The 27546-nt window shown below is 43.5% G+C and overlaps 1 protein-coding gene across 24 annotated transcripts in view; it reads right to left on the bottom strand.

Annotated features, from left to right (window-relative positions):
- Positions 1-27546, bottom strand: part of WDR27 (WD repeat domain 27) — a 216172-nt gene that overhangs the window by 55505 nt on the left and 133121 nt on the right. For 13 of the 24 annotated variants that reach the window (XM_038526606.1, XM_038526604.1, XM_038526594.1 and 10 more), the window contains 2 exons: positions 26770-26868; positions 5192-5273 (listed from right to left, as the gene is read on the bottom strand). The exons of 2 other annotated variants lie outside the window; for them this stretch is intronic. In XM_038526606.1, the coding sequence (XP_038382534.1) occupies positions 5192-5273; positions 26770-26868 (181 nt within the window). Of the gene's footprint in view, positions 1-5191; positions 5274-24122; positions 26631-26769; positions 26869-27546 lie in introns of those variants that run through there. 9 more of the 24 variants (XR_005353813.1, XR_005353812.1, XR_005353811.1 and 6 more) reach the window with 3 other exon arrangements.

The following is a 27546-nucleotide window of genomic DNA, read 5'->3' on the forward strand; positions in this document are numbered from 1 at the left end:
CTATTTATTCTTAAGTCAATCTCAACATATGTCTTTCTATGAATTTTTCCATTTCAGTCAAGCTACCGGACTCACGGCTACACAGCAGCTCATTAGTGAGGCTTCTCTTTTTCTTCTTGGTCAGCTCCAGCCCTTACACTTCACTTCCCTACTCAATAACTTCATATATTCTAACTTTTGGGTACACACACTTGTCATCCAGGTAAAACCTGAAGCTACAGTTGACCCTTTAACTATGGGACCTCTGCAGAGTCGAATATACACGTATAACGTTTGTATAACGTTTTATCCCACCAAGGTTCAGTACAACAGTCTACTGTTGATGGATGCCTACCAATGACACAAACAGCCCATAAATACCTATTCTCTGTTATATCACATACTGTGTTCTTACAATAAAGTAAGCTAGAGAAAAGAAAATGTCACTAAGAAAGTCATAAGAGAAAACACCTTTAGAGTAAGTACCATATTTATCAAAAAGAAGTCCACGCATAAGTGGACCTGCACTGTTCAAACCTGTGTTGTTCAAGGGTCAGCTGCGTTATATTTTCTACTCATCTGTAAGAACATTTTAGTATGAAAGATATCTATAAACATCTTTTGAATTCTTCTGCGAACCATTTAGAGTATAATTTTACAATCTGACTTGTCTAGAAAATAAAATAACTAATCTTTCATAGGTAAAATCCTAAATTGCACTGAAAGAGCCACTGTGGTGAGCAAACAGCACCTGTGCAGGATTCTGGAGACCTCTGGAATGTTCGCTAGGCTATGAACTAGCTCTATCATTTTCTTCAGGCTACAAATAGAATCAAATGATTTTAAGGCCTCACCTATGACTGATATCTTATAAGTTTGATATCACCTGGTAACACCACGAGGTGCTAGAGAGCATGAGGAGAGTCACCAAAATTGTTCAGAACTAAAGAATGAAGACAGGTCTCCTGGCATGCCAGTCTGCTTGGGGACCATATTCCCCTTCATCTTTTTACTTTCTTTAAAACTGAAAGAATTATTAGATAATCTCGAGTCTGACAACTGAATGGCATGGTAGCCATGCAGGAATACCACCAAGTACCTCAGTTTCTTAAAATCACCAAGGATGATTTTAAGGGGCGCCAAGGGTGCTCAGTGGGTGGAGCATCTGACTTGATTTTGGCTTGGGTCATGATCTCGGGGTCATGAATCAGAGCCCCGGCAACAGGCTCCAGGGTCAGCAGGGAGTCTGCTTCTCCCTCTCCCTCTGCCCCTCCCCCTTCTTGCTCTATCTCTAAAATAAATGAATAAAATCTTCAAAAAAATTAAAATTAGGAACAGGGAGAAAAAACAGACTCGTCTTTAGAAAATCCCCTTTCTTTCTTTCTTTTATAATCTAACACAATCATGGAAAACCAAGGCCAAAATTAAAAAGCAATGAGGTATTTTCCAGTAGTTCACCTTCTCCTGGGAAATGAGGTTTAGTAAGTGTTGCCCAGATGATTCAGTACTGCTTGAAATGGCTGTGCTCCGGGTCTAATTTTGGTACAACAACCTAACTGGGTCCAGACCATCCACAACTGGGAACTTTCATCTTTCCAAAGGCAGACAGGATGCAGTACAAGAGTAAGCAGGGAAGAGACAACAGGAGGTCACAGGTCAAGTTCAGAGGCGATCAAACGATTAACGGTGGATAAATGCGAGTGCTCACACCCAGCAGATTCATCCCTAAGTAGTGCTTCCCCATAGAAGGCAGCAGTGCCAGCATGTGGGCCCAGATTCTGGTCCCCAGAGTCATCCACGTGAAGGGATGAAAACTTAGGGATCACTTCACAGAAGCCATCCAGAAGCTGCCAGCACGCCTGTAAGACTTCATCTCTGGAAAATATTAAATCGCCCTTCTGTGCCAAGAGCAAAACAGGCTAAGGAGGAGTGAAGGCAGTGCTGTGGTCACAGTTCCAATGACACAAACTTGCTGTGATTTTCTCACTCGAGGACTTCCTCCTTTGAAGATTCCCTCAAGGAGAAGCTTTTGAAAATACACCTGCTGCATGCATGTGTGCGAAACATCCACTGAGTACTTCCAAACTGTGTCAGTTATTTTTATGAACTGTGATTCTCACTGCTATCACTATAAAGCTGGGTATACTTCTAGATACCTGAGTATCCCATTTCAAGTATGGAACTGCTACACAATCCAAGGTCCCATGTACCAAACACAATGTGTGAGTCCTGGCCGTGTGCAAAGATAGTCCTCAGTCTGCTCTCTTCAAGTCTATCGTCTTCTTTAAAAACCAGTTACACAAAAATTCCAAAGTTCATCAACGAATGCCAAAATTAGTAGGTAAAAGTTTGATAATAAATAGGATATTTGTCTCATTCTAAAATATCCACCCCTAAACTGCTTATGAATTATGAAAGAAAAAATTACTGCTGTTACAAAAGAGAAGCCTGGTGTAGAGGATCTTAGCCAAGTTACGAAAGTCTGCAAGATGATTGGAACAAACCAATATCACATTGCCACTGACCCAAGAACACCATCTCTGTGCAGTCCTGACCAAAAAAGGGCAACTAATCATAAAGAAATATTACCAAAGAACTGACTTGTGGTTGTCAAAAAAAGGGAGAGGGGGTCAAAGAAAAAAAAGAAACTGTTCCAAGTTAGGAGAGGCTAGGAAGACATAACAATTATAAGAAGTGTATCATCGTGGGTTGGGAAGAGTTATAAAGGATCTGTAAATGTGAGCTGGAAGTGAACTGTGGATTGGATGAGCAGAGAACAGCCTTGTGTCGGCATAACATTCCCTGATATTTAAAACCATATCTATGTATGTAAAAGGATATCATAGTTCCTAATGTACATCCTAATGTGCTCAGACATAAAGGGGAAAGATTTCTCCAATGTACTAGTGATGGTTTCAAAAATCTAATTTATATATATATGCAATCCAATAGAAATACTATGCAAGCCATATGTATAATTTAAATTGTCTAGAAGCCACATTAAAAAATAAAAACAAATGATTTAATTTTGATATTTGATTTAACCCATTATTAAGAAATTATTATTTCAGCATATAATCAACATAAAATTAATGAAAAATTTTATATTGTACCACATCTTTAAAATCTGATGTATATTTTAGATTTATAGGTCATCTTAATTTGGACTAGTCAAATTTCAAGTGCTAGGTAGCTACATGCAGAGAAATTAAGAAAGAAGGGATGGATAAATTATAAGTCAAGTAAAAAATACTGTAAAATAAAACTATTAATATGGGTAAAAACTATATAGGACATTCATTTTTATTCTAGCATTTTTTCTGTAAGTTTCAAATAATATCACAATTTTGAAATTACAATAAAAACTAAATAATAAAAAATGATAAGAGAATACAATTTCATGATAATACATTTTAAATCTTAGCAAATGAATAAATTCTAGAAAAATATCTTCCCAAAATGAATCTAAGAAAGTATTTAAAACCAGAATCATACTATCATAAAGTAGCACTTCCTAATTTTTGGTTTCAATACCCCTTCATGCTCTTAAAATTTATTACTGAGAACCACAAATATCTTTTGTTTATGCAGGCAGTGTCAGCCAACATTCAGCAAATTATAAAATAAAACTGGGAATTTAAAAATATATTTATGCTTGAATTCATCTAACAATGATAAACCATTATATTTTTACATAAATAACCTATTTTATGAAAAATAATGGTTTTCCAAAACGAAAATAAATTTAGTGAGATGAATGTCATGATCTCATCAATGTCTAACCTATTAGAAGACGACTAGGTTCTCCTACCTGCTTCTGCACTCAAACTGCTGCAATACGTTGTCTTGGTTGAAGACTATTTGGAACAGAAGAACTATTCTTAACAGTCCTTTCAGATGATTGTGAATAATCATCTTTGATGCTGCTCCAAAATATGATGAATGTATATATTTCTTAAAGGCTATGTGAATGTAGAATCTGAAGTTGTATCAATGAGTGTATTCTTACCCACTAAAATCTATTGGTCCATCTTCCACTGTGAATGAACAAATCTTTACCAGTGCATGCTTTTATAACATCGTGCATTAATCACATGAAAAATACAATCCGTTTAGTTATATGGATCTTCCAATACTGACACATGACATTATACAATGTCAAAATATCACAGTCCACCATATCCACAAGCTAAAGAAAAATTGCCTGTAGCAATTGATACTGAAAAAGCATTTGGCAAAAGCCAACACACATTTGTGATAAAAAGCAATTTATGAAGTGGACTTGATAGCATCAGCAAAATGCCAAAAGCTAGCATCACATGTAACGTGAAGGACAGATGCTCCCCCAACTGGGGACCACAGAGGGACATCCACTTCTACTCAACACAGTGCTGGAAGCCCCAGCAATTGCAATACAACAAGAGTAAGACATAATATACATGCATATTGTAGGGAAAAAGCAAAACTGTCCCTGTTTGCAGATAACATGATTGTCTATATAGAGAATCCCAAGGAATCTACAAACACACACACACACACACACACACACACACACAAAGAAACAAACAAAAAGTAACTCCTAGAATGTGACCAGTCACTCACACAAAATTCAGTCTCATCACATATACTGATAATGACCATGTGGAAACCACTGTTAAAAACAGTATAATTTATAATTACCCTAAAGAAAATTATATACCAGATATAACTTTTAAAAGCATATGCAGTATATGTAAGCTGAACATGATAATATGCTGACAAAGGAAATCAAATATGAAAATACATAGAAGGACAAACCATGTTTATGGGTTGGAAAGCTCATCATAGTAAAAAGTCAGTTCTCTCCAAATTGATGTATATACATGGGTTTAATGCAATTCCTATGAAAACCCCAGCAAGGACTTTTGTAGACACAGCTTACTCTAAAATTTATATGGAAGGGTACATGCCTGGAATAATTAAGACAATCTTGACAAAAGGGAGTCAAGTGGGAGGCTTCACTGATAACCTAGTTTACTATTCAAGGACAACTTATCATGTCCAATCTGAGGTTTTTGGAAGAATAAGAGGTGGTTCTATACTAGAAAAATAGGTAAGTGCCATTCATCACATTAAAAACTTAAAAAAATATATTCTCAGTAGGTGTATACAACCTCTGATAAAGTCCAACACCAATTCATACTTAAAAGACATTGGGCCCAATAATGGTTACCTATCGGAAGTCTTCCTTCTCGGAGAAGCACTGAAAAATCCCTTCCAAATGAGGCCTCTTCCTGTGTTTCTGGGCAAGCTCTCTGCCAGGACCATGAAACAGGAAAAGATTTGAAATATAGACACTGGTAAAGAAAAACTCATATCCAGACATTACAATGGAACCCAGTGCTAAGAAGAAATGAGCTCTCTAGCCATGAAAAGACAGGGAGGAAACTTCTATGCATATCATTAAATGAAAGAAGAGAGTCTGAATCCACACACTGTGTGATCCCACCCACATGGCAGTCTGGGAAAGGCAGATGTGGAGACAGGTTTCTGGGGTCAGGGTTGAGGAGGGATTGGAAAGGAGGGGGCATCGAGGATCCTGAGGACAGAGAAACCCTCCATGCTAATTTCAGTGCAACTGTCAACTAGTTACTGGAATTTAGAAGACACAGAAGTATTCGTCCATTGCAGAAGTAGTTGAAGTAGTTGTCCACAACATGCAACTCTCAAGCTAAAATCCGTGGCTGAATGTTATTTAGAGTGTCTCGCCTTGTGGCTTATCACCAGCTCTGGCTTGGCTCTAAGGCTGAGGTGAATGTTGGGAGCACAGTATGTTGCAGTCACGTGGCACACCCTTGACTCACAAACACAACCTTTCCAGGGGGGAATTGCAGCATCACTTCCAACCTATGAAGCAGTTTTGCAAAGTCAACATCTCATCTCAGTGGAGACCAAAGTTATAGTTAATCAACTCCAGAAGCAAGCAGAAGCCTATATTTTTGTTAGAAATAAACACTGTTGTCATGATGATTGCTTAGAAATTGCAAGAAAGCATTTCCAGAACACAGTGATCCAACATGGGATTCAGGACTCAAGTAGTAGCCTATGACATCAATTCCTGACCTCAGAAAGCCTTCCATGGGGACTGTAGGCAGGCAGGCCCAGTCAGGGACAGGACACTGCAGCAACCCCCTGTAGGGCATTGAGTCAAGGATGAGTTTCAACTTAAAAGCACCTTATTCCAAAAGTGTAGTCTGTACACTGGGAGTTAATTTCAGAGCAATTATCAAGAAGAAATTTAGAAGAAACTTTAAAACATAAACTATTACTCCTAGAAGAGTATCTGATGTCTACCATGAATTACATTTATGGCAACTGTTTTGCCTTCAAGTAGACCTGCAGAAGGTCTATTTACATTTTCTGAAACATAATTGGTCCAGATCTGCAAGATCTCCCCACTCTGGGGTTTTCTTAACCCTAATGGTCCCTCAGGAGAAGACCCACAGAACCACCAGGGCATGGACTGGTACACACCCCAGTCCGCATGCAGCCCCCTCAGGACTGGCCTGTGGACATAGGTTCCAGTCCACATGCAAGTGTCTTCAGTCCCTTGAGGATGAAAGCACACTGGCAAATCCTTATTTTATGTGACTCACTGTTGTAACACGTGAGCAGAGGCCAGAAGTGTCATCTGGGTTCATGTGACATCTAAACACAGAGGATCTGACAAAGGAAAGCTACCATCACATGTAACGTGAAGGACAGATGCTCCCCCAACTGGGTACCACAGAGGGACGTTCCTCCAGGCGTGGCTTATTCAGGTGTCTTTAATTCTTATGTTTTAATAAAATTATTTTGTAATTCTACTTTAATTTCTATAATTTATTCTACTGTGCTTATTTCATTTTCTGAATGTGAAAATTTGGACTCTTGATTTTGGGCTTCCCCGTTTGACAGACTGAATGGTAGCAGCTGGATATTGCTAGCTCCTCCAGGCAGATGTGAGTCTATGGAAAAACACTGGTGGTGAATGCACATAACTGTCCAGCACTGAGTGCACATGGGGCTTCTGCCTCTATGTCTGGTGTGCTTGTCTGGCCTATGTTGTCTGAGCACTGAGTGGCCTCTGGAGTCTTGACACACTCACTTGGAAATGGCTTGAGGGCAGGCAGCAGGTGAGACCCGAGTGAAGGACTCACCTGGCAGGCCGCCTGTAGTTGGCATTCAGGTTGAAACCACTGCCTCAGTTTATGTCTGAACACAACCATGTGACTGTCAGTGGGTAGGGACAGGAAACTGAGCAGGTGGCCAGCCCAGGCACACTGAGACTTCCTACTGGCTGCCAAAGCATCCCACCACCCAACCTGAATAAAAGCCAAGGTACAGTTCTACTGGAAAGCATTAAATTCTCACTTAAGGACTTCTGCCTGGTCCACTGGTATTTATTGCAAGAGCCCCTTTTTGCTTTAATCTGAGGTCCTGTCATTCTTCTTCACTGACAGACATGGTCTCTATCCTTCCAAGCCTCTTCTTTCCGTTTGTCCTATCTGAACCTGGATACTTTCCAGCCACCCTGCCGCCAGGCATCACTATGTTAAAAATCACTGGCAGGTGGGGAGTTTGCAGTGACAGATATTGTAGAACACCTAAAGTTCCCCTGTTCTCCTGCTTGAGTCACTTTAGAATATAAATTTAGAATTTTAAATTTTTTAGAATTTGTGTTCCCACTTCTGAAAAAGAATTGTCACTATTCAACATATGACTATCTCTGATGATAGATAACTGGTACCCCTCAAGCTAAATGTTTGCATGCTTGCTTACACAGCAAGTAGTCAGACTCCGGGAACAATGAATGATCCGAGCCTTGGTCCACACTGAGCCCTCTGCAGCCACAGCCACCAGTGGCACCTCAGTCCCTGCACTGGCAACAAGCTCTCAGGATAGCAGGATAAGCTGTGCTCTTGGGGACACGGCGACACTGCTATGTACAGGGAGCTTGCTGGGGAACACGGTCCTGGCATCTTGTCTGGCAGACTCTGAAGCTCCGTGAGCCTTCCAGTGACCCCCAAGCAGAGCCGAGAGGGGTGGCTGGACAGCAAGCACAGGTGTCAGTTAGAGGACAGAGGGCAGGAATGTGCCATGAGCCTCACCACACTCTGGATCCAGGAACAGAGAAACCAGCCCCTCACGTCCCTTTCCAGGTCCAAACTGTTGTCATTCCAGTTCCACTAAAATTGAGCATGAACAAACAGATGAACAAATGAAAATGATTTGAACCAACAAAGCAATCACTGAGGAGCATGATCTTTCCCAGTTGAGGAAATCTCAGAAATTCAATATATATCGATGTAATATATATATATATATTACCTATATTACAACATATATCGAGATGTTCACATATCTGAGGCTAGAAGTGCATGGTAAGTTACGACCTGGCACAAATGTTCCTTCACGCTCAAGGTCTGAAAGAGCTTCGCAGGTGTCAGGGCAGATAGGCAGACATGTATGGACATGTGCAGCCTTCTAAAGGAATCTTAATGGTTTGTGCAAGAAGGAGGAGGAAGAAGGAGGTATGCCAATTAACACCAGCAATTCCTCTGACCAAGAGAGTATGAAAGACAGCTGCAACATGCTGGCCTGGCCATTTGCCCATAAGTCATTAATGTGCTTTAACGGCCCTACTGGTAGACTCCTGCATCTTACACAAATCATTACTGGAAAAATGCCCTTTTAAATGTTAAAATAGTGTGGGGGTATAACCTACTGAAAATACAGAAGTGGCCTTAGAAAATGCAAACATCAGAGGACCCGAGATCACAAAATAAATCTTCATGCACAGTGTCTTTGTCACAGTATCCCCATTTCTGTGGCGGTGGTGGCTGCCCCACAGCCTCTGCTTTGGTCATTAGATGTGATCCAGACTCGCCAAGGAGGATTACTTATACTTCCCAAGCAGGTGCATTATGAAACCTCCAAGCTGTATTACAGCCCACATTTCACACATAGAACTCTCTAGGTGTTTCTAATGGTTTACTATTACAAAGGCTTTCAAAGTAGACCGACTTCAGAGGTGTGTTTTCTAGAACTCTGTGTGTGAGATGTGCATTTCTGCCTCCACAACAAGATAAACACTCTCAGCTGAAAAATACTGTCATTTCTAGGCAATGTGGAAATAAGGAAAGCTGTTAGAAATAGAAAGCCGATTGATTTATTTTGCCAGCAATCAGCGAGCATCTATCTGCTCTATTCTGGTGATCAGATTGACTTCCAGGAATAAAAACAGAACGAAGATGAAGACATTTACCCCCAGTTGAGGAACCCAGATTCCAGGGGAGAAGCTGCCATCTCAACTAGTAAGCTGAGAATATAGCACCTGCATGCTCTTCGCACCGGGCTCTGAAGCCTGCTGTCCACACTCGGGAGATCTGAGGCTGACGGGGCTTTGGGGAAAGTTCACAAGGACAGCACTTTGAATGTGGCTGAGGAGTTTGAACAATGAGAGGGGAACCGAGGGGCAGAGGTCCACAGTGGAGTGGGTGCTCCCTGGGCTGGAAACAGAGCCCTGGGGCAGAGGTATGGGCGGCCAGGGCGCATCTGGACCAAATCCTGGGGGGCAGCGGGGAGGATGAAAGACAATGATCATTTATATCTGTCACTAAAAACATAGCGAAAAAAATTAAAATTGTAAAGTAATAGAGCAAAACTGTGACCATCCCCTATGCATGAGATTGATTACAGTCCATGATTACATTGAGTAACTTTCCAGAACAGCATTAATGAGCCTTGGCTGTACAATGAAATCATAAGAGGTGGTGTTCAGAGAGAAAACAATCCTCACCAGACAGTTAAAGTGCCAACCATACCATCGGGAAAATAAACAATTGATAAACTTAAAACATCTCTCAAAATTGTAATAGATTGAGTACTAAACAAGAGATTTCCCCCACACTTAAGAATCCATTGATTTTCAACAGACACCAATGAAATTCAGTGGAAAAGGAAAGTATCTTTAACGAGTATAGCTAGAGCGAATAAGTATTTGCATGGAAAAAAAATGAATTTTGACCGACACTTGTCTCCATGCCCCCAAATTAGTCCAATTATTTCAAGATGGATGTGCAGGCCAGACACACGGTGGTGGTACCAGCCCCATGTGTGGGTGGGCTGGGACTTGTCCCTAACCCCCAATGACAGTGTTGTACACAGTTACGATATGGCAGCACTGTCCCACAGGGGTCCCTCCTCCTTGAGGACTATGAGGAAACAAGTGGCTTGCTAGGGACCCAACGTGGTAGGGAGTGGCAGGGGACTCTGGTCATGGCCAACAGTGACTTCTGGCCCTCCACCACCAAGACACCAAGGCTCTCAGTCCTACAACCACAAGGATCCAAAAATCTGCCAACAGGCCAATAAGCCTGGAAGTGGATCCATCCCTAAGAGAGCCTTGGATGAGCAAGAGCCCTGGTCAATACCTCAGCTACAGCCACCAGAGACCCTGACCTGAGGACCCAGCTGAGCCACGCCCAGAGCCCAGACTCAACCCACAGAAATTGTGAGAATAAATGTTTTAGAATGCTACATTTTTGCTAATGCAGTTGACCCTAGAACAACATGGGGGTTAGGGATGCCAACCCCTCTTGCCAAAAATCTGCACATAACTCTGACTCCTCAGAAACATAACAACTAGTATAACAACTTCTGCTGAGCAGAAGGCTTACTGGTCAACACACAGTTTGTATGCCATATGTGTTATACACAAAATATTCTTGCAACAAAGTCAGCTGGCAAAGAGAAAATGTTACTTTCACAACCCCACAGAATAGAATGTAGGTTTATAGGGCTGTGTTGTAGTAGGGATAACCCACCTTCAGGTGGCCCACATGGCTCACCCCCGTGTTGCTCAAGGGTCAGCACAGTGCTAGGGAACAACAGGCAGCTGATATCATGGGCCATTCACCTAAATATGAATAAAAACTATAAACTTCCTAGAAGAAAACATAGAATATATTTTCAGGCTTTGGGTGGACAAGATTTTTCAGACAGGCCAAAAAGTACTAACCATAAAATAAAAGTTGCATTTCATAAAAATTCAACACTGATGGTCACTAAAGGATGTTACAACACAAATAAACAAACCACAGATCAGGGGAAATATTTGCAATACATACACCTATGATAGTATCCAGAACACAGTTTTTAAAAAGTTCTACAACTTGGGGCACCTGGGTGGCTCAGTCAGTTAAGCATCCAACTCTTGATCTCAGCTCAGGTCATGACCTCAGGGTCGTGGGATCGAGCCCCACATTGGGCTCTGTTCTCAGCATGGAGTCTGCTGAAGGCTCTCCCTCTGTCCCCTGCCCCTGCCTCACGTGCATGCACCCTCTTTCTCTCAAATAAATAAACCTCTAAAAAATAAAAGTTCTATTACTCAATATTAATAATGAACAATTAAAAATAGGCCTATAATCATATGATACTGTGTTCAATATTGGTCATTATTAAAGAAATGCAAGTTAAAACCATAATAAAAATACCAGAATAGCTAAAATGAAAGAGACTAACAAAATGCAGCAGTCCCAGCAGGGTGGGGATGGCACCAGCTCTGGAAGGTGAGCAGGGTCTCTGGGTTGAGCATGTGCCCACCCCACTGCCCCACAGCCATGCTCCCATCTGCTTGCTCAGGAGAAGAGAGGACACATCTCCACAGAGACACCTGCCCCAGAAGAAGCTTTATTCATGAACACCACAAGTGGAAACACCAGACCTTTCTCGGCTGACCCAACAGAAAAGCTCTCTACCACACAAAGGAGGCACTGCCAGGACACAGAACGACAAAGGTCCCACTGCCACGGCACTCTAGAAAAGACCGGTCTCTGATAGACATTGGGACACTCTTTGCTCAGAGGCATGGAAGGTCCCAGTGAAGGAGAAGTCCTGCATCTGGAGGTGGCATGGGTCCCAGGGACATGTGTACCAGGCCACAGAGAGTGTGACTGTGTCTACAAGAGGGGCAGAGTCAGCCGTCCGATGTGACTCGGAACACGCACTCAGCACAACTACAGATGAACTGTCAGCATTGGCTGCCTCCACCCTCAATCCTTCCTATTTAATTCTTATTCAAAACAAATGTTACTTTTGATTAGAAATATCCAGGAATATAAAAATATCTTGCTTTCCCCTTTACAAACTTAAAAGACTCTGGTCAGGATGAGGGTCTCAAGTAGATCTGAGATGGTTTCATTGCTGCTCTGTGCACCCTAAAGTATCTTGGAAGTAAATGCACACGACCTGGTATAGAATGCACAGGCATCTCTGTCACCGCCACGGGGGCCCTTGCATCCCTGCGCTGGCACTTCTTTCACCACCATAGGGGCCCTAAGGTCTGTGAGACCCTTCCAGCTCCAAGGTACTCTTCTGATCTGTAAAAGTAAGAGTGCAGCGAGGAGATCATGTCATCTTACCCCCTCTTGGTCTGAGATGTCCTGGGTTCACACAAGCATGTGCAACCTGCATTTCATCAGAAGGCTCTGAATACATTCTTCCTCTTGACTTCCCATCTCTGACACATGAGGGATGGTATCTGGACAAGATCCACTTTCCTCACTAAAGTATTCCTGGGTGTAAGACATGTTAATTATGATGTTTGAGCATATCTGAATCAGGAACGGGTGCTGTCTGTCCCTGGCCTGGACAAGGACAGCCAGGTGCAATGCCACACACAGGGACAGCCTGGGCTCAGTCCTGGTGGAGGCCTTGTTGCTGAATGACAGACATGGGTCTTCTGGGAGATAATGGGTAGGCATCAGTGGTTGCAACCTGAGATACGAACACCTGCGAGACTAGCGGTCTCAATCAGGAGGGGAGCTCCGCTGCATACGGCCAGGACCCCAGCTCCCAGGTAACCTAGCGCAGCATCTCTTCAAGTGTGACCTGAGCCCAACAGCACCATAATGATCTTGTGAAAGTTCACATGTCCAGTCTCTTCCATGCATCTATGGAGCAGAACATCTCAGGTAGGGGCCAAAATATCTTGGTATTTCCAGAAGCACTCTACTAGCCTCCTATGCAAGCACACTTTGCCCACCAGTGTTCCCCAACACAAGTAGAAGTAGATGCGATATTTGTCCAGAGCATGTGAGCCATGTATCTACAGCAAAACAGGTAGTTCATCCTGACCACTGTTGGCCAGAGGGAAGCATGCATCCCTGAGTCCTGGAGTAAGTGCCACCACTGACCATGCATGCTGGCCATCTCCTATTTGGTGCACAGGACACAAGGCGCGCTCCACAGAACTGGATGCTCAGCCTCCTTCCCCTTCTGCCCAACAAATTCCATCAGCAGCCCGAACTTGAAACCAATGCCTTATTTGATGCTTCATCTTCTTAACTTATCACCTGGACAGGTTATGTCTGCATTACAGTGGAAGATCGAGTTCTGGTACAATATTCTGACTTTTATAGAAAATTACTTGAATGTTAAAATAAGTAATGTGACAGAAGCAGACTCCCTATTCCTCTAGGTCTGTATTACACTTAAATTTATGGCTTCACTCTTGACCTTGCCAGGATCTGCAGAACATTTTCCAAAAGGAAGGTACTTAGATTCTTAGGGGCTTAAGAATGAAATTAGCTTCCATGAGGTGGCCTGATGAAGTGGGCTGGAAAGATCTGGGAGTGACATGAGCCTCAGAACTAGAGCATCATATAAAAAACTAATTAGAAAACACTTGATGGTTTAAAAAAAATGTTACTGTCACCTCAATAAAAACAAAAAACATATGCCTCCCATGGAATAGAAAAAAGCAACTGTCTTGAAATCTTGACATAGGATTCAGTTCTGGTGCATACATCCCTGCGGCCTCTAGAAGGAGTAGAACGTGGCCTCCGCTCCCAATACTACCATCTCACGCCTCTTCTGGGCCCCTCCCCGGGCCTCCCCTGGGGCACCCCAACCACTGTCTGCACTCACACAGAGCCCTGGGTGTGCAGTGCCAAGCTGGCCATGCAGCTGACATCAGCTCCACGGGGTGCAACTGTACTGCACCCCCTGGAACCTCTTCCTGCCTCAGTTCCTCTATCCGCCCTATGAAGATAATTCAGTCCCCACTTCCTAAGGATGTGATTAAAGCATAAGGAAATGTTTACATTGAACTCAAATCTTTTTTTTTTTTTTGGCTCCAGATAAAAAATTAGGTATGGGTGTGTTAGCCAAGACAGGAAATTCTAAATGAAATCGTCTGCAATCCACGTGCACAGAGGCTGGCACGTCACTCGGCAATGGAGCCTGTGTAGCATCACAGGCAAAATGTATACATAAACCACATCTTCTTTATCCATTCATCTCTCGTTGGACACCGAGGCTCCTTCCACAGTTTGGCTATCGTGGCCATTGCTGCTATAAACATCGGGGTGCAGGTGTCCCGGCGTTTCATTGCATTTGTATCTTTGGGGTAAATCCCCAACAGTGCAATTGCTGGGTCGTAGGGCAGGTATATTTTTAACTGTTTGAGGAACCTCCACACAGTTTTCCAGAGTGGCTGCACCAGTTCACATTCCCACCAACAGTGCAGGAGGGTTCCCTTTTCTCCGCATCCTCTCCAACATTTGTGGTTTCCTGCCTTGTTAATTTTCCCCATTCTCACTGGTGTGAGGTGGTATCTCATTGTAGTTTTGATTTGTATTTCCCTGATGGCAAGTGATGCAGAGCATTTTCTCATATGCATGTTGGCCATGTCTATGTCTTCCTCTGTGAGATTTCTGTTCATGTCTTTTGCCCATTTCATGATTGGATTGTTTGTTTCTTTGGTGTTGAGTTTAATAAGTTCTTTATAGATCTTGGAAACTAGCCCTTTATCTGACATGTTATTTGCAAATATCTTCTCCCATTCTGTAGGTTGTCTTTGAGTTTTGTTGACTGTATCCTTTGCTGTGCAAAAGCTTCTTATCTTGATGAAGTCCCAATAGTTCATTTTTGCTTTTGTTTCTTTTGCCTTCGTGGATGTATCTTGCAAGAAGTTACTATGGCCGAGTTCAAAAAGGGTGTTGCCTGTGTTCTTCTCTAGGATTTTGATGGAATCTTGTCTCACATTTAGATCTTTCATCCATTTTGAGTTTATCTTTGTGTATGGTGAAAGAGAGTGGTCTAGTTTCATTCTTCTGCATGTGGATGTCCAATTTTCCCAGCACCATTTATTGAAGAGACTGTCTTTCTTCCAGTGGATAGTCTTTCCTCCTTTATCGAATATTAGTTGCCCATAAAGTTCAGGGTCCACTTCTGGATTCTCTATTCTGTTCCACTGATCTATGTGTCTGTTTTTGTGCCAGTACCACACTGTCTTGATGACCACAGCTTTGTAGTACAACCTGAAATCTGGCATTGTGATGCCCCCAGATATGGTTTTCTTTTTTAAAATTCCCCTGGCTATTCGGTGTCTTTTCTGATTCCACACAAATCTTAAAATAATTTGTTCTAACTCTCTGAAGAAAGTCCATGGTATTTTGATAGGGATTGCATTAAACGTGTATATTGCCCTGGGTAACATTGACATTTTCACAATATTAATTCTGCCAATCCATGAGCATGGAATATTTTTCCATCTCTTTGTGTCTTCCTCAATTTCTTTCAGAAGTGTTCTATAGTTTTGAGGGTATAGATCCTTTACATCTTTGGTGAGGTTTATTCCTAGGTATCTTATGCTTTTGGGTGCAATTGTAAATGGGATTGACTCCTTAATTTCTCTTTCTTCAGTCTCATTGTTAGTGTATAGAAATGCCACTGACTTCTGGGCATTGATTTTGTATCCTGCCAGGCTACCGAATTGCTGTATGAGTTCTAGCAATCTTGGTGTGGAGACTTTTGGGTTTTCTATGTAGAGTATCATGTCATCGGCAAAGAGGGAGAGTTTGATAAAGAAGATGTGGTTTATGTATACAATGGAATATTACTCAGCTATTAGAAATGACAAATACCCACCATTTGCTTCAACGTGGATGGAACTGGAGGGTATTATGCTGAGTGAAGTAAGTCAGTCGGAGAAGGACAAACATTATATGTTCTCATTCATTTGGGGAATATAAATAATAGTGAAAGGGAATATAAGGGAAGGGAGAAGAAATGTGTGGGAAATATCAGAAAGGGAGACAGAACGTAAAGACTGCTAACTCTGGGAAACGAACTAGGGGTGGTAGAAGGGGAGGAGGGCGGGGTGTGGGAGTGAATGGGTGACGGGCACTGGGTGTTATTCTGTATGTTAGTAAATTGAACACCAATAAAAAAAAAATAAAATAAAATAAAATAAAAAAAAATTACAAAAACCTGAAAAAAAAAAAAAAAAAAAAAAAAAAACAAAATGAAAACTGGTGTTGGTGCCTTGTGGGTTTGAATCCAGAAAGAGGGTCCTGATGTGGGCAGTCACCACGGCCCTGGCCAGGTCACCCCTGCAGCCCTCAGCCGCCCGGCCAAGCATGCACAGGCACACTGAGGCGGCATCAAATCTGCACATGTGTCATGTATGCACATTTTGTGTGACACAGAATGGAGACTATGTACACACAGATATAGAAACCATCACACACACTTGGGGCCCTGCACCCTCTCAATCCTCTCTATAGACAAGAAAGTGCCTGGAAAACCACTGAGGTCATAAAGTTCAACAACCTAATTTTAGAGATAAGAATATCAAGGCTACAAAGTGTAATGCGGATGACACGGCAAATACATAAGATCCGTCGTTGTGAAGTCTCTGCAGGAGGTAACTACCTGCCGCCACGGATGAACCCAGTAGCCTGCGGGGAAGTTCCCCGCGTGACAAGGAGGTAAGTGTGAGGCTGCTACTGGAGGCCCCAGCCACAGACAGGCGGCGACAGTGCTCCAGGCCCCCATGCACCCCACACACCCTGAGGCTCCCTCAAGTTAAGAGAATAAGGAATTGCACAGGAAAAAGACGTAGAAGAACAAAACGTATGTACTTGAGCTGAAAGGAGGCAAGAAAAGGAAGCAAGGATCACATGGGCAAATACAAACAGAACAGCAGGATGAGCGGTTTAAACATGGTCATAGTCATCTCATCAAACAGAACCGGTCCGTACTGACTAAAAGGCGGAGACAGTGAAACTGGTTAAAAGAGCAAAACAAAACTAAATACTTATGAGAAATGCACTTCAAATCAAAGACCCAGGCAGGTTAAAAAGAAAAGAACAGAAAATATTATTGTGACACTAATGCAAAGAGAGCTGATTGGCTCTTTCCATCAAAGGGCCCACTGGCCCAGAGAACAGGCCGATCCTGACCTCACAAGCAAGCTTCTAACACCTAATGCAAAACCTCTTGGCATTAAGGGAGAAAGGAAACCCCAGTTCTGGATGGAGACAAGACCACACCTACCGGCTGATAAAGACACGATTGGCAAGGCCACAGAGGGCGTGACTCTTGGCAGGCCCACCAGGCCACACAGACGAACCTGGCCCATCCGCCCCCAGCAGATACAGCTGTGAAGCCCAGTGCAGTGGCTTCAGGCCCCACCACACAAGGTCTCCAACCACATGCCGTTAAAGGAGAAACAGATAAGGAAAGATGTCAGCAAATTCCCTGCATATTTGCAGACAAAACAACACACATTCAGATGACCCATGGACAGGTCGGGGAATCAAAGGGCAGACCAGAAAGTGTCTTGAACTGAATGAGCAACTAAAACAGGGTGGCGTGGGGGCGGGGGGTGTAAACAGCAGGATCTGGAGGGAGTGCACAGCACACCCCCCGCCCCTGTGCTAGGACGGCCAGTGGCCTGCCCTCCAGGTGGCCTGCCCTCCGGGGTAGTGGCAGGATGCCAGCCGGGGCACAGGCTTGGGCAGGCCTGGAGATGAGGATGCCAGCAAGGAGGTGTCTGCGCCACCCGCCAGGGCAAAGGAGGGCAGGGAGGACACAGAGGCGGCTTGGGATGGACTGGACCATAGTGGTGGCAGCAAACACGGTACGGGTGGAGGTCAGCCCTGGGGAGGGGTGGGAAGGCTCCTGTGCCTGGACTGGGGAAGTGCTTGCTGCAGGACTGTGTGTGGAAGCACAGTTAAGGGGAGGGAAGGCTCCTGGGGGAAACCTGCCCTCCCATTGGGACCCACCGCGGCCACCACCGAGGTCACAACTCTGACTCGGTCCATCTGACTCATCACCGACTCGGAGCCAGAGGAAACCAGACACAGAGGCCAGGAAGTGGCAGGTGCACACGGGCACCTGGAGCGGCCCCTGCTGATGCCCACACGTCTCCAGCTGACCAAAGGAGATTTCCACTGAAAACAGCAAGCACAATTTTTGTTTTGTTTTTTTTAATTTTTTTTAATTTTTTATTAGAGTTCAATTTGCCAACATATGGCATAACACCCAGTGCTCATCCCGCCAAGTGCCCCCCTCAGTGCCCATCACCCAGTCACCCCAACCCCCCACCCACCTCCCCTTCCACTACCCTTTGTTCATTTCTCAGAATTAGGAGTCTCTCATGGTTTGTCACCCTCACTGATATTTTCACTAAGTTTTTCTCATTTCCCTTTATTCCCTTTTACTAATTTTTATATTCCCCAAACGAATGAGACCATATAATGTTTGTCCTTTTCTGATTGACGTATTTCACTCAGCATATTACCTTCCAGTTCCATCCACATCGAAGCAAATGGTGGTTACTCATGGTTTCTAATGGCTGAGTAATATCCCATTTTATTTATTTATTTATTTATTTTTATTTTATGTATGACAGTCACAGAGAGAGAGAGAGAGAGGCAGAGACACAGGCAGAGGGAAAAGCAGGCTCCATGCACCGGGAGCCCGATGTGGGATTCAATCCTGGGTCTCCAGGATCACACCCTGGGCCAAAGGCAGGTGCCAAACCGCTGCGCCACCCAGGGATCCCAATATCCCATTTTATATATGGACCACCACTTCTTTATCCATTCATCTTTCGGTGGACACCGAGGTTCCTTCCACAGTTTGACTATTGTGGACATTGCTGCTAGAAACATCGGGGTGCAGGTGTCCCAGCGTTTCACTGCATCTGTATCTTTGGGGCAAGCACGATTTTTGAAGAAACCTCATATTAAAGAGTAAAAGGAGTGAACACAGATCTGTTTCTTCAGACCAGAGCAAAGGGACAGAGAAAGTGTTCGGACAGGCAGGGAAACAAAAATCTTTTTCCCTTCAAAGTGATTTTTAAGGACTGAGTAAAATCAAAATACATTACTTTCTTATTTTAAAATGTAAAGTTCAGGTAAGCCTGGGTGGCTCAGTGGTTGAGCATCTGCCTTTGGCTCAGGGTGTGATCCCAGGATCCTGGGATCGAGTCCTGCGTCAGGCTCCCTGCATGGAGCCTGCTTCTCCCTCTGCCTGTGTCTCTGCCTCTCTCTGTGTGTCTCTCATGAATAAATAAATAAAATCTTTAAAAAAAATCAGACATATGACTCCATGGGTGGTCTGACTTCCATATTTAAAAAATAAGAGTAAAAGCCATTGTCTGAGATGCATTTACTAAGCAACCATCCCAGAGAGGTGCTCGACGTAGAGAACATAAAGCCAAATTCATGTGCCCCCCTCCCCGAGCTGATGGCCCATAGGATGTTCCACGCAGACACACTCTGCCCTTCGGCAGGCAGCCCCGCGCCAGCAGGCGCAGGTGCTCCCCTCCCCATGAGTACAGCGCTCACACTGCTGTGTGTGTTTCCACCTGGACTTTAAGGCCAGTTCTGAAGGGCAAAGTCTATTCTTTTTTTTCTTTTTTTTTTTTTTTTGGTAAAATTTTATACCAAGATGAAACTTCCATCTCAATCAGTCATCAGGAAACTGAATTTTAATATTAAGTCCTACATGATATCCTAAATTAGAAACACCGAAGCAAATCGATACACTATCCTAAATAAGACAGAACCCTGAGGACCCTGGTCTGTTATCTGTTATTTTAAGGGGATTAGTCATTTAACTTCCATCTACTAAAAACACCTCACAGACGTTAAAAATCTAGAATATTTATGTGTCGATTTATTTCCTTCCTGACTTTGAACAGTGATGAAAATGATTTCCCTTCACAGTGTGTGTTTGTGAATCAGATGGATGCTAGAACATTCTGGGGACTCACGTGGAGAAGCAGCCCCACCTCCTGCAACAGCTATCCCTAAAGAGTTGAGTGGTAAGAAATGAATTTTGCAAACCAAGTACCATTTTCTCGTTTGCTGATATGATGAGTTCAATTTTTACTTTTATTATCAATCTTTCCTTGATAGCGGTTTTGCCTGTGACTGCGTGTACCCTGAGAGGGACTCTTCGATCAGTGATTTAACACATGAAAGAAGCATTTTGTGATGTAAATAATAACACCACTTATTGAAGCTCTGCTTTTTATTTCTAAAACTCTCGGGGTCAGGCAGCCCAGGTGGCTTAGCGGTTTAGCGTCTGCCTTTGGCCCAGGGCGTGATCCTAGAGTCCCGGGATGGAGTCCCACATTGGGCTCCTTGCATGGAGCCTGCTTCTCCCTCTCCCTCTGTCTCTGCTTCTCTCCCTCTCTGTGTCTCTCATGAATAAATAAATAAAATCTTTAAAAAAAATAAAACTCTCGGGGTCATTCTGAGAGAATGGCAGGGAAGGGCTTTGTGGCTGGAAAGCACCAGCTCTGGGCAGAACAAACCTGCCCTGGAGTGCAGAAGCCTCTCCTCTGGCTTGGGGGCCCCTGTGGGTACCAGCACTCAGTGGTGAGCTCCCACCTTCCTGGAGGAGGTGTCCAGAGACGCGACACCTGCAAAGTTGGTCCTCGTGGACCCTCAGCAAGATCCTCCTTGCATTCCTGGCCTTCAAAACATGCTACGTGACAAGAAAAATATTTCGATGATGACCACTCCTGACCTGCCACTCAGAGAGGAGAGAGTGTCCCACGCTGTCACTTACTCAGTATGTTTACGTCGAACAGCAGAGGAACCTGGGCTTGGGGTCAGGATTTTACTATGAATCAGAGCAGTGTCAGACCGCACACACCTCCCCTCCCGAGGACAAGCAGCTCTGCCGGATGGCTGTGCTTCTCCAGGCATAGCGGAGAGAGGAAGCAGTCCCCCACGTTGATGGTGGTCATGACCTCAAACCCATACCCTTCAACCCTTAAACCCAACCCTTCATGACCTTCAAACTAACCCTTCTGCCTCACTGGATAAGCAAGTTTATTCATAAAAAGCAAAGATGTCTATAATTTTGTAGACTACATTTAAGAGTCCCAAACACAGAATAACGTCACCACAGAAGTTGGGAAGATGCGTCCTATCTAATGAACGGTCTCCATCTCCACTGACCCATCCAACGACATTCGCATCCTGAGCCGCGTGGAGGTAACCTGCCCCCAGAAGCTAACCCGCCCACTGCTGTACGTGCCAGGTATGACTGTTTTCGATCTTTGCTAACAGCTGTGGTGGGAGAAGAGTCGACTCCCTTCTCTCAGCTCCTCCTGCAACCTCCCCATTGGTGGCCGCGCACAGGCAGCCTGTCTTGGCAGCAGGCAGATGGTGATTTATCAGGAACGTGTCCTCCCCAGCCTCCTGCAACAGCAGAGTCCCCTGAAGGGCCCTGGGGGGGAGAACTGAGCATCATGGCTCCTCATCTCCATGGCAAAACTGACAGGAAAAAGTGAGCATTTCTAAACTGTTCCAAAGACACAGGCCTTCTGTTTACTGAGCTCACCTAAAATTCAAATTTCTCTCAAGTGAACTCAAAAACAGAGCTCTTTGCAGTCAACTCACAAAAGCAAATGTACCTTGAAAGTAAATTGGAAAAGATTATCCTTTGCGCAGTCAGGTGATGATGCTGGGGCCAGGTCTGAGCAAGAAGTGAGGTTTATGATCAGCAGGGGTGGGCCAGGCTCACCGACAGCCGGCCACATTCACATGCACCTCCCTCAGCTCCAACCCCAATTGCATGTCTGAGAAGAACCTGCACATCTCTGCCTCGAGCCTCTTCTAGACAAAGGCGGGGGAGAGTGGGGTCAGGAAAGCAGTCCAGACTCTGGGCGATGTTCACTACATGCCTCCTGTAAGGTAGCCTACTGTGATGCAGTGCACACACCGGATGATGTCTCCGGGCCGGACCTTCCCACACAGGGAACAGAGCCCCCAGTAGCACCGGCCGGCCACTCATCCTCACTGCAACTATTAGATCAACCAGCACTAAGCAAGTTCCTCACACATAAGCAAGTTGATAAACATCACCGTTTGAGGTGGACCATCTGGCCCTCACCCTAACACGTTGCTCATTTATCTTTCCTCTTTGTAAAGTCTTATCCAAGAAGCAAAATTAATTTGGAGAAATACTTTCTAAAAAGAGATCATCGGGCTTGCAGTCTGGAGAATTCAGAAGGCATGGGAACTGAACATGGTACTACCACCACCCGTGTCTGCGCTTGCGGGAACACCTGCACAGATATGCATCTGACACAACGTGCACATTCCAGGAACCACACAGGGGATGTCCTCATGCTCTCTCTAAATATGTTAACTTCTGATGGAGCTCCCCAACGTGCAATGGAACCATGTAAGGGACGGGGCCTAACACTCCCTTCCCCCAGCCATAAAAGATGAGCAGGATAGGCCAATGATGTTAGACTTAGAAACGAGTCTGGGTCCACACGAGCCATCCTCTGAACCCCACCAGCAAGCTGGGGGGAGGGGGGAGGCTTCCCACCCGCTCAGTCACAAGGCTTAGAAGTGGGACCACACCACGCAGCTTTTAGCGTGCTCCAAGGACAATCCCTGACCAACTCTGGCTCCAAGGATAAAGCAGCTAGCTTGAAAAAGAGCGGTCAAAGCAGTGGATCTCTTTGTTCCAAGAGATATCAACACCCAAGTCATGAGGGACCGTGACAAAAGAAGGCAACATCTAAAATCCATGAAATCAACTGGCATTTGGCCATGGGAAGGCAAATGCATGTCAGAAGCCGCTGCGATTCCTCATAACACATTCCCGTAACGTGAAAAGGTGAACACAGACCTTAAATAAGGTCAGGATGGTTAACAACGGAGACCCAAGTGCTTACTACCGCATAGTGCAGAAGGGGAGAGACAAGTGGAATTATGATCTTACATGTCCTTATGAATGAATGCATCTGTGCAATAATTGAGAGTGGCTGGATTGTGTTTTCAGTATCTACACTTAGTTGTTTTATTTAGAGGTTAAAGCTTACAAAAAGCTGAACTGAGAGAAAATACACTGTTCCTTCATTTCATGACCAATGAATGTAACACTTCTCTATGTGGAACACGGTACCCTAACACGCACATACCAGGGGGTAGTGGCATGATGTCACCATCAAATGGGGCAAAGAGCCCATGGGGCCACGCTTCCCACATGACGGGGGCTCCTGCTGCATGCTCAGCACCCACCTCGTTGGTTGGCACACAGTGAGCAGCAGCTCCATGCAGTGTGGGCCGGGCACCCTGCAGGGAGCACAAGGCATTGCAGTGCTCTGGCATCAGGCATGACACACACAATAGTTTCTTGCTGGAGAAAGTGCTGGAGATTTGTGGTTCATTTTGACGTTTTTAAATTATAATTCAATTTATTAAAGATTCAAATTTTAAAATCTAGTTTCCTTAAGTTTCTCATCCAATTTAATATCTTATTTACTATGTTTAGAAATCTAGTAAATTTTAAGGGCACCTGGGTGGCTCAGTCGGTTAAGTGTTTGCCTTCAGCTCAGGGGTCCTGGGGTCAAGCCCCATGTCAGGCTCCCTGCTCAGTGGGGAGTCTGCTTTTCCCTCTCCCTCTGTCCATCCCCCTGCCTGTGTGCTTTCTCAGATAAATAAACAAAATCTTTTTTTAAAAATCTAGTAAATTTTAACAATAACATGCAAAGTGGCTTTGATTTATGTTAAATCTACTCATGATGAACAGATTAAAAACGTTTAGGAAATGAATTGTTTACAATTTAAGTTATTCTAAAACTGTCAATATTCGTTTCAAATGTTATATTTTCATGAATACTTTAGATGAAAAGAAAGTTAAAAAGCAAAATGCTCCCAATTCTCAAAAATCTAATAAAGTAAACACAAATATGTTGAATCTCAAGTTCTTTTAAAAATTTAAATGCTGTTCACAAACAGGAACATTGTCTCATTTTTCTCAACTAAAAAGTCACAAACCTAAGTCAATTCAGATTTCAAGTTGGAATCAGATATTTTAATATATCAAAATCCTTAAAATATTATAAACACCTAAAATATTAATTATTCTCAGATTATTCCTAAATTCATAGAAAACCAATAATACAGTGGGCTTGATACACTTCATCTGTATATTAATTCCAACCACTGGAGAAGCCAGTGGGGTTACCATTCTAGGGGAACCAGCAAACTTGTATTCAATTTTATAACCAAGAAAAATAACTGTTTCTCAGATATAGACTTAGGTTATTTTTCCTTGGAAGAGCTAAACACAATTCTCAAAGGAAGGTGGCCTATTTAAAACATGTAGATTTAAATTTCATCCTCGTATGCTTTAGTAAATAAAATTTTCTAAAAGGTTTGACAGACGATGACTTGGGAAGAATACTGAATATTCTAAAGCTTCTAGAAAGTAACAATATTGTCTGTGTACTTCTATTTATATAATGACATGTACCAATTAATTCTAATACCAATTGATTATGACCTTACTATAATCAAAGTTTTAATAAATAAAGTGTATGGTACCTGGCTCAATTCCTAACACTACCAAACTAACAGCCTAGCAGAAAAAGAGATATATTTGTCCAAGTATCCTCTATGTCCTTCCACAGTCAAGATCTGGCATTCATTGAAAAATAAAACACATCAGAAAGAAAGATAGGTTAGCCAGCTGTCAAGAGACACAGCAATCAATAGAATGAGACGCAGGTATGACCCAGATATTGGAACTGTCAGCCAGGGAACTTAAAAATTACAATACTATTTTAAAGATTCTACTGTAATTTAATTAGAGAGATAAATTTTTGAAAAGAAAAAACTTACTAGGCCTAGAATAGTTAGAAGAAATACAAGTTCTATACTTGAAAGAGAAAACAAGAAAATAAAAAAGCAAAACTGAATCTATAAAAAAAAACTGTAACTACAAAGGACAAAATGTCAATTTTATATTAAAAGCTAGATTGGTCAGTAAGCAAAATATTTGATCCAAAAGATAAAGATAAAAAAAAAGATAAAGATATGAAGAATATAAAATAAGCATTTTTAAAATGAAAAACTCAAATAATTAATAGCACATAAAACTACACACAATCTTTACAATATCCAAAGAAAGGCAAATTAAAATAATGAGGTACTATTTCTTGATAATGAACTTAACAAAGATAATGAAAGCATTAATAATGTAAGGAAATACAAAACAGGGAACATTTTGAAAAATATTTCTCTGTGCATATCAGAGCCCCTGCAAAGGTTTTGCTCTTTTACTCAGTAGCAGTATTTTAATGATTTATCTTGAGAAAATAAATCCAGAAACAGAAAAACACTGGATATACATCTGATTATACATCTGATTATTACTTATAATACCAAGATACTAAAAACAGCCTAGATGTCCACTGTAACGTATCACAATCTTAAAGGAAAATAAGAAGTTTTCAGATGTCCATTTCTTAACTTTTTCCTTCTCTTTTTCCACGCCAGGGGCTCTGCACCTCAGGAGGAGAACAGTCACTGCACCATCCTGCACATTTTCATGTTTGGTCTTCCTTTATACCCTTGCTGAGTTATTTTGAGTGATAGCCTGAACTCCTCAGAGTAGCTTCTCATTCTATTCTGCTAAAAGGCATTTTTACACCAATACTGAATCTTCAGAACCACTGGCACCAACCTCTACCTGCAGGTCACTGTACCCTGCAGCCTGCTGCCCACCTTGCTGACCACTCTCCTTGTTGCATCATCAGCTCTCCTGCCCTCCCAGCTTCGCCTCCACCTCATCAGTGCTGGTCTGTCAAGAGGATTCACACAGGAATCCAACAGTTCCAGAAAGGACACCAGAGATGCAGAATAGGTAATGATAACACGTATTATCAATCAGAAAAGTGGGCACCTGTGGTCCTCGCAGCATGGTCTTGCATTTTGGTAAGTGATCATAATCACACATGCAGAGAACATGTGAACCTGAACGCCCGCTGGCAGTGGACTGCAGGGCCACAGCAGAGTTGATGTGCGTGAGGACCTCCGTGGCACAGACGGGGGTCTGAGAGTCTGAGGTCCCCCTGACTGCAGCAGTGCACTGCAGGGAACAGGTGTGGTCCCACTTTGTGCAGGCAGGCACACGTGCCAGGCTGACCCACACAACCACGCGGTAATACTGTTCTCTGAATCCACATGCCCAAGATACTCACATTGCCACGTTTGAACAGTTGGTATTTTACTGCAAGACAGTGCACTCCCCCGTATGAGAGATTGTAGCTGGTGGTTTTCTCCCAATTACGCAAATGCCTCTAAATTGTGTGGTCTTCCTCCTCCACCCAAAACGTTGGTGAGGATTTTCTATACCCTTTTCACCCCTGCTTTGGGACTCCCCCGATGACAGTGTTTGTGCTAGTGCTCATGTGCCACATGCCCATGCATTTCTGTAGTTGAGAGCAAGCGCCCGAATGACAAACACTGGCTGCACAAGAGAACACACCGAAGTCCTCCTCTCCCAAGCCTGCCTTCCTGCACGCGATGAAAATGGGTGCATCACCTCAAATGTGACAGGATTTCACCCAGACAAAGGCCAACAGATATGGGAAATGCGAGGAAAGCCTCATAGGGAGTGGAGCCGCCCCCCCTCCCCGCCCCGAGGAGACTGTACCTGGGGGGCTGCCGGGCTGAAGGCCACACTGGTGACGGTGTCCTTGTGTCCAGCCAGTCTGTGAGAAAACGTGCTGGAGCCCAGGTCATACATGTAGGCCTGTAAGACAAGCACATGGGCTCCATGCTCACAGGGCCAGCGGTGAGCGGGAGTCGCACACAGCCAAAGCACACAGCCTGCATCTGGGAGGCAGCAGGTGACCTGACACCATCAGGGAACCCACTCAAGGACACATGCATTTCTCCTCCTCGCCTTTTCAGGTCTTTATCGTCTTCATGTCCACAGCCCCTCGTGCCTCCACAGTCCAATCTTACCTGCAAGCCCCAAACAGTGAAAAAGTGCTGTTTTATGGTCCTTTCCCATAAACTTGAGGCAAAACCTTGTACTCTGCTTCCTACTAATCAGTCTGGAATTTGAGCAATTCAAACATTTTTAATTTTTTCTATAGCTGTCAATAAAATTAAAAGTAAGAACTTACATTCCTCACTAATGGCATTACTATCTAAAAGGATACGTATGTGTGTATATATACACATAGATGTCACCAGAAACTTTATTTTGGGGACAGAAATCCGGTATCGGAGACCATCTTGATGTGATAGAAGAGGTGAGAAATTCATTCTAGTTTTTAAGTAACAAATGTGCAGACAAGAATTTTGTGGACTCTACTAGTAATAAAGAGAAATGGCACATCACAGCAGAGGCAGGACACCTAGGCAATTCCTTTTTCCACACACACACACACACACACACACAAAAGCCTTTTGGCTGGAATCA

Source organism: Canis lupus, chromosome 1 (genome assembly GCF_011100685.1).
Source record: "Canis lupus familiaris isolate Mischka breed German Shepherd chromosome 1, alternate assembly UU_Cfam_GSD_1.0, whole genome shotgun sequence".
In the NCBI taxonomy this organism is placed as follows: Eukaryota; Metazoa; Chordata; class Mammalia; order Carnivora; family Canidae; genus Canis; species Canis lupus.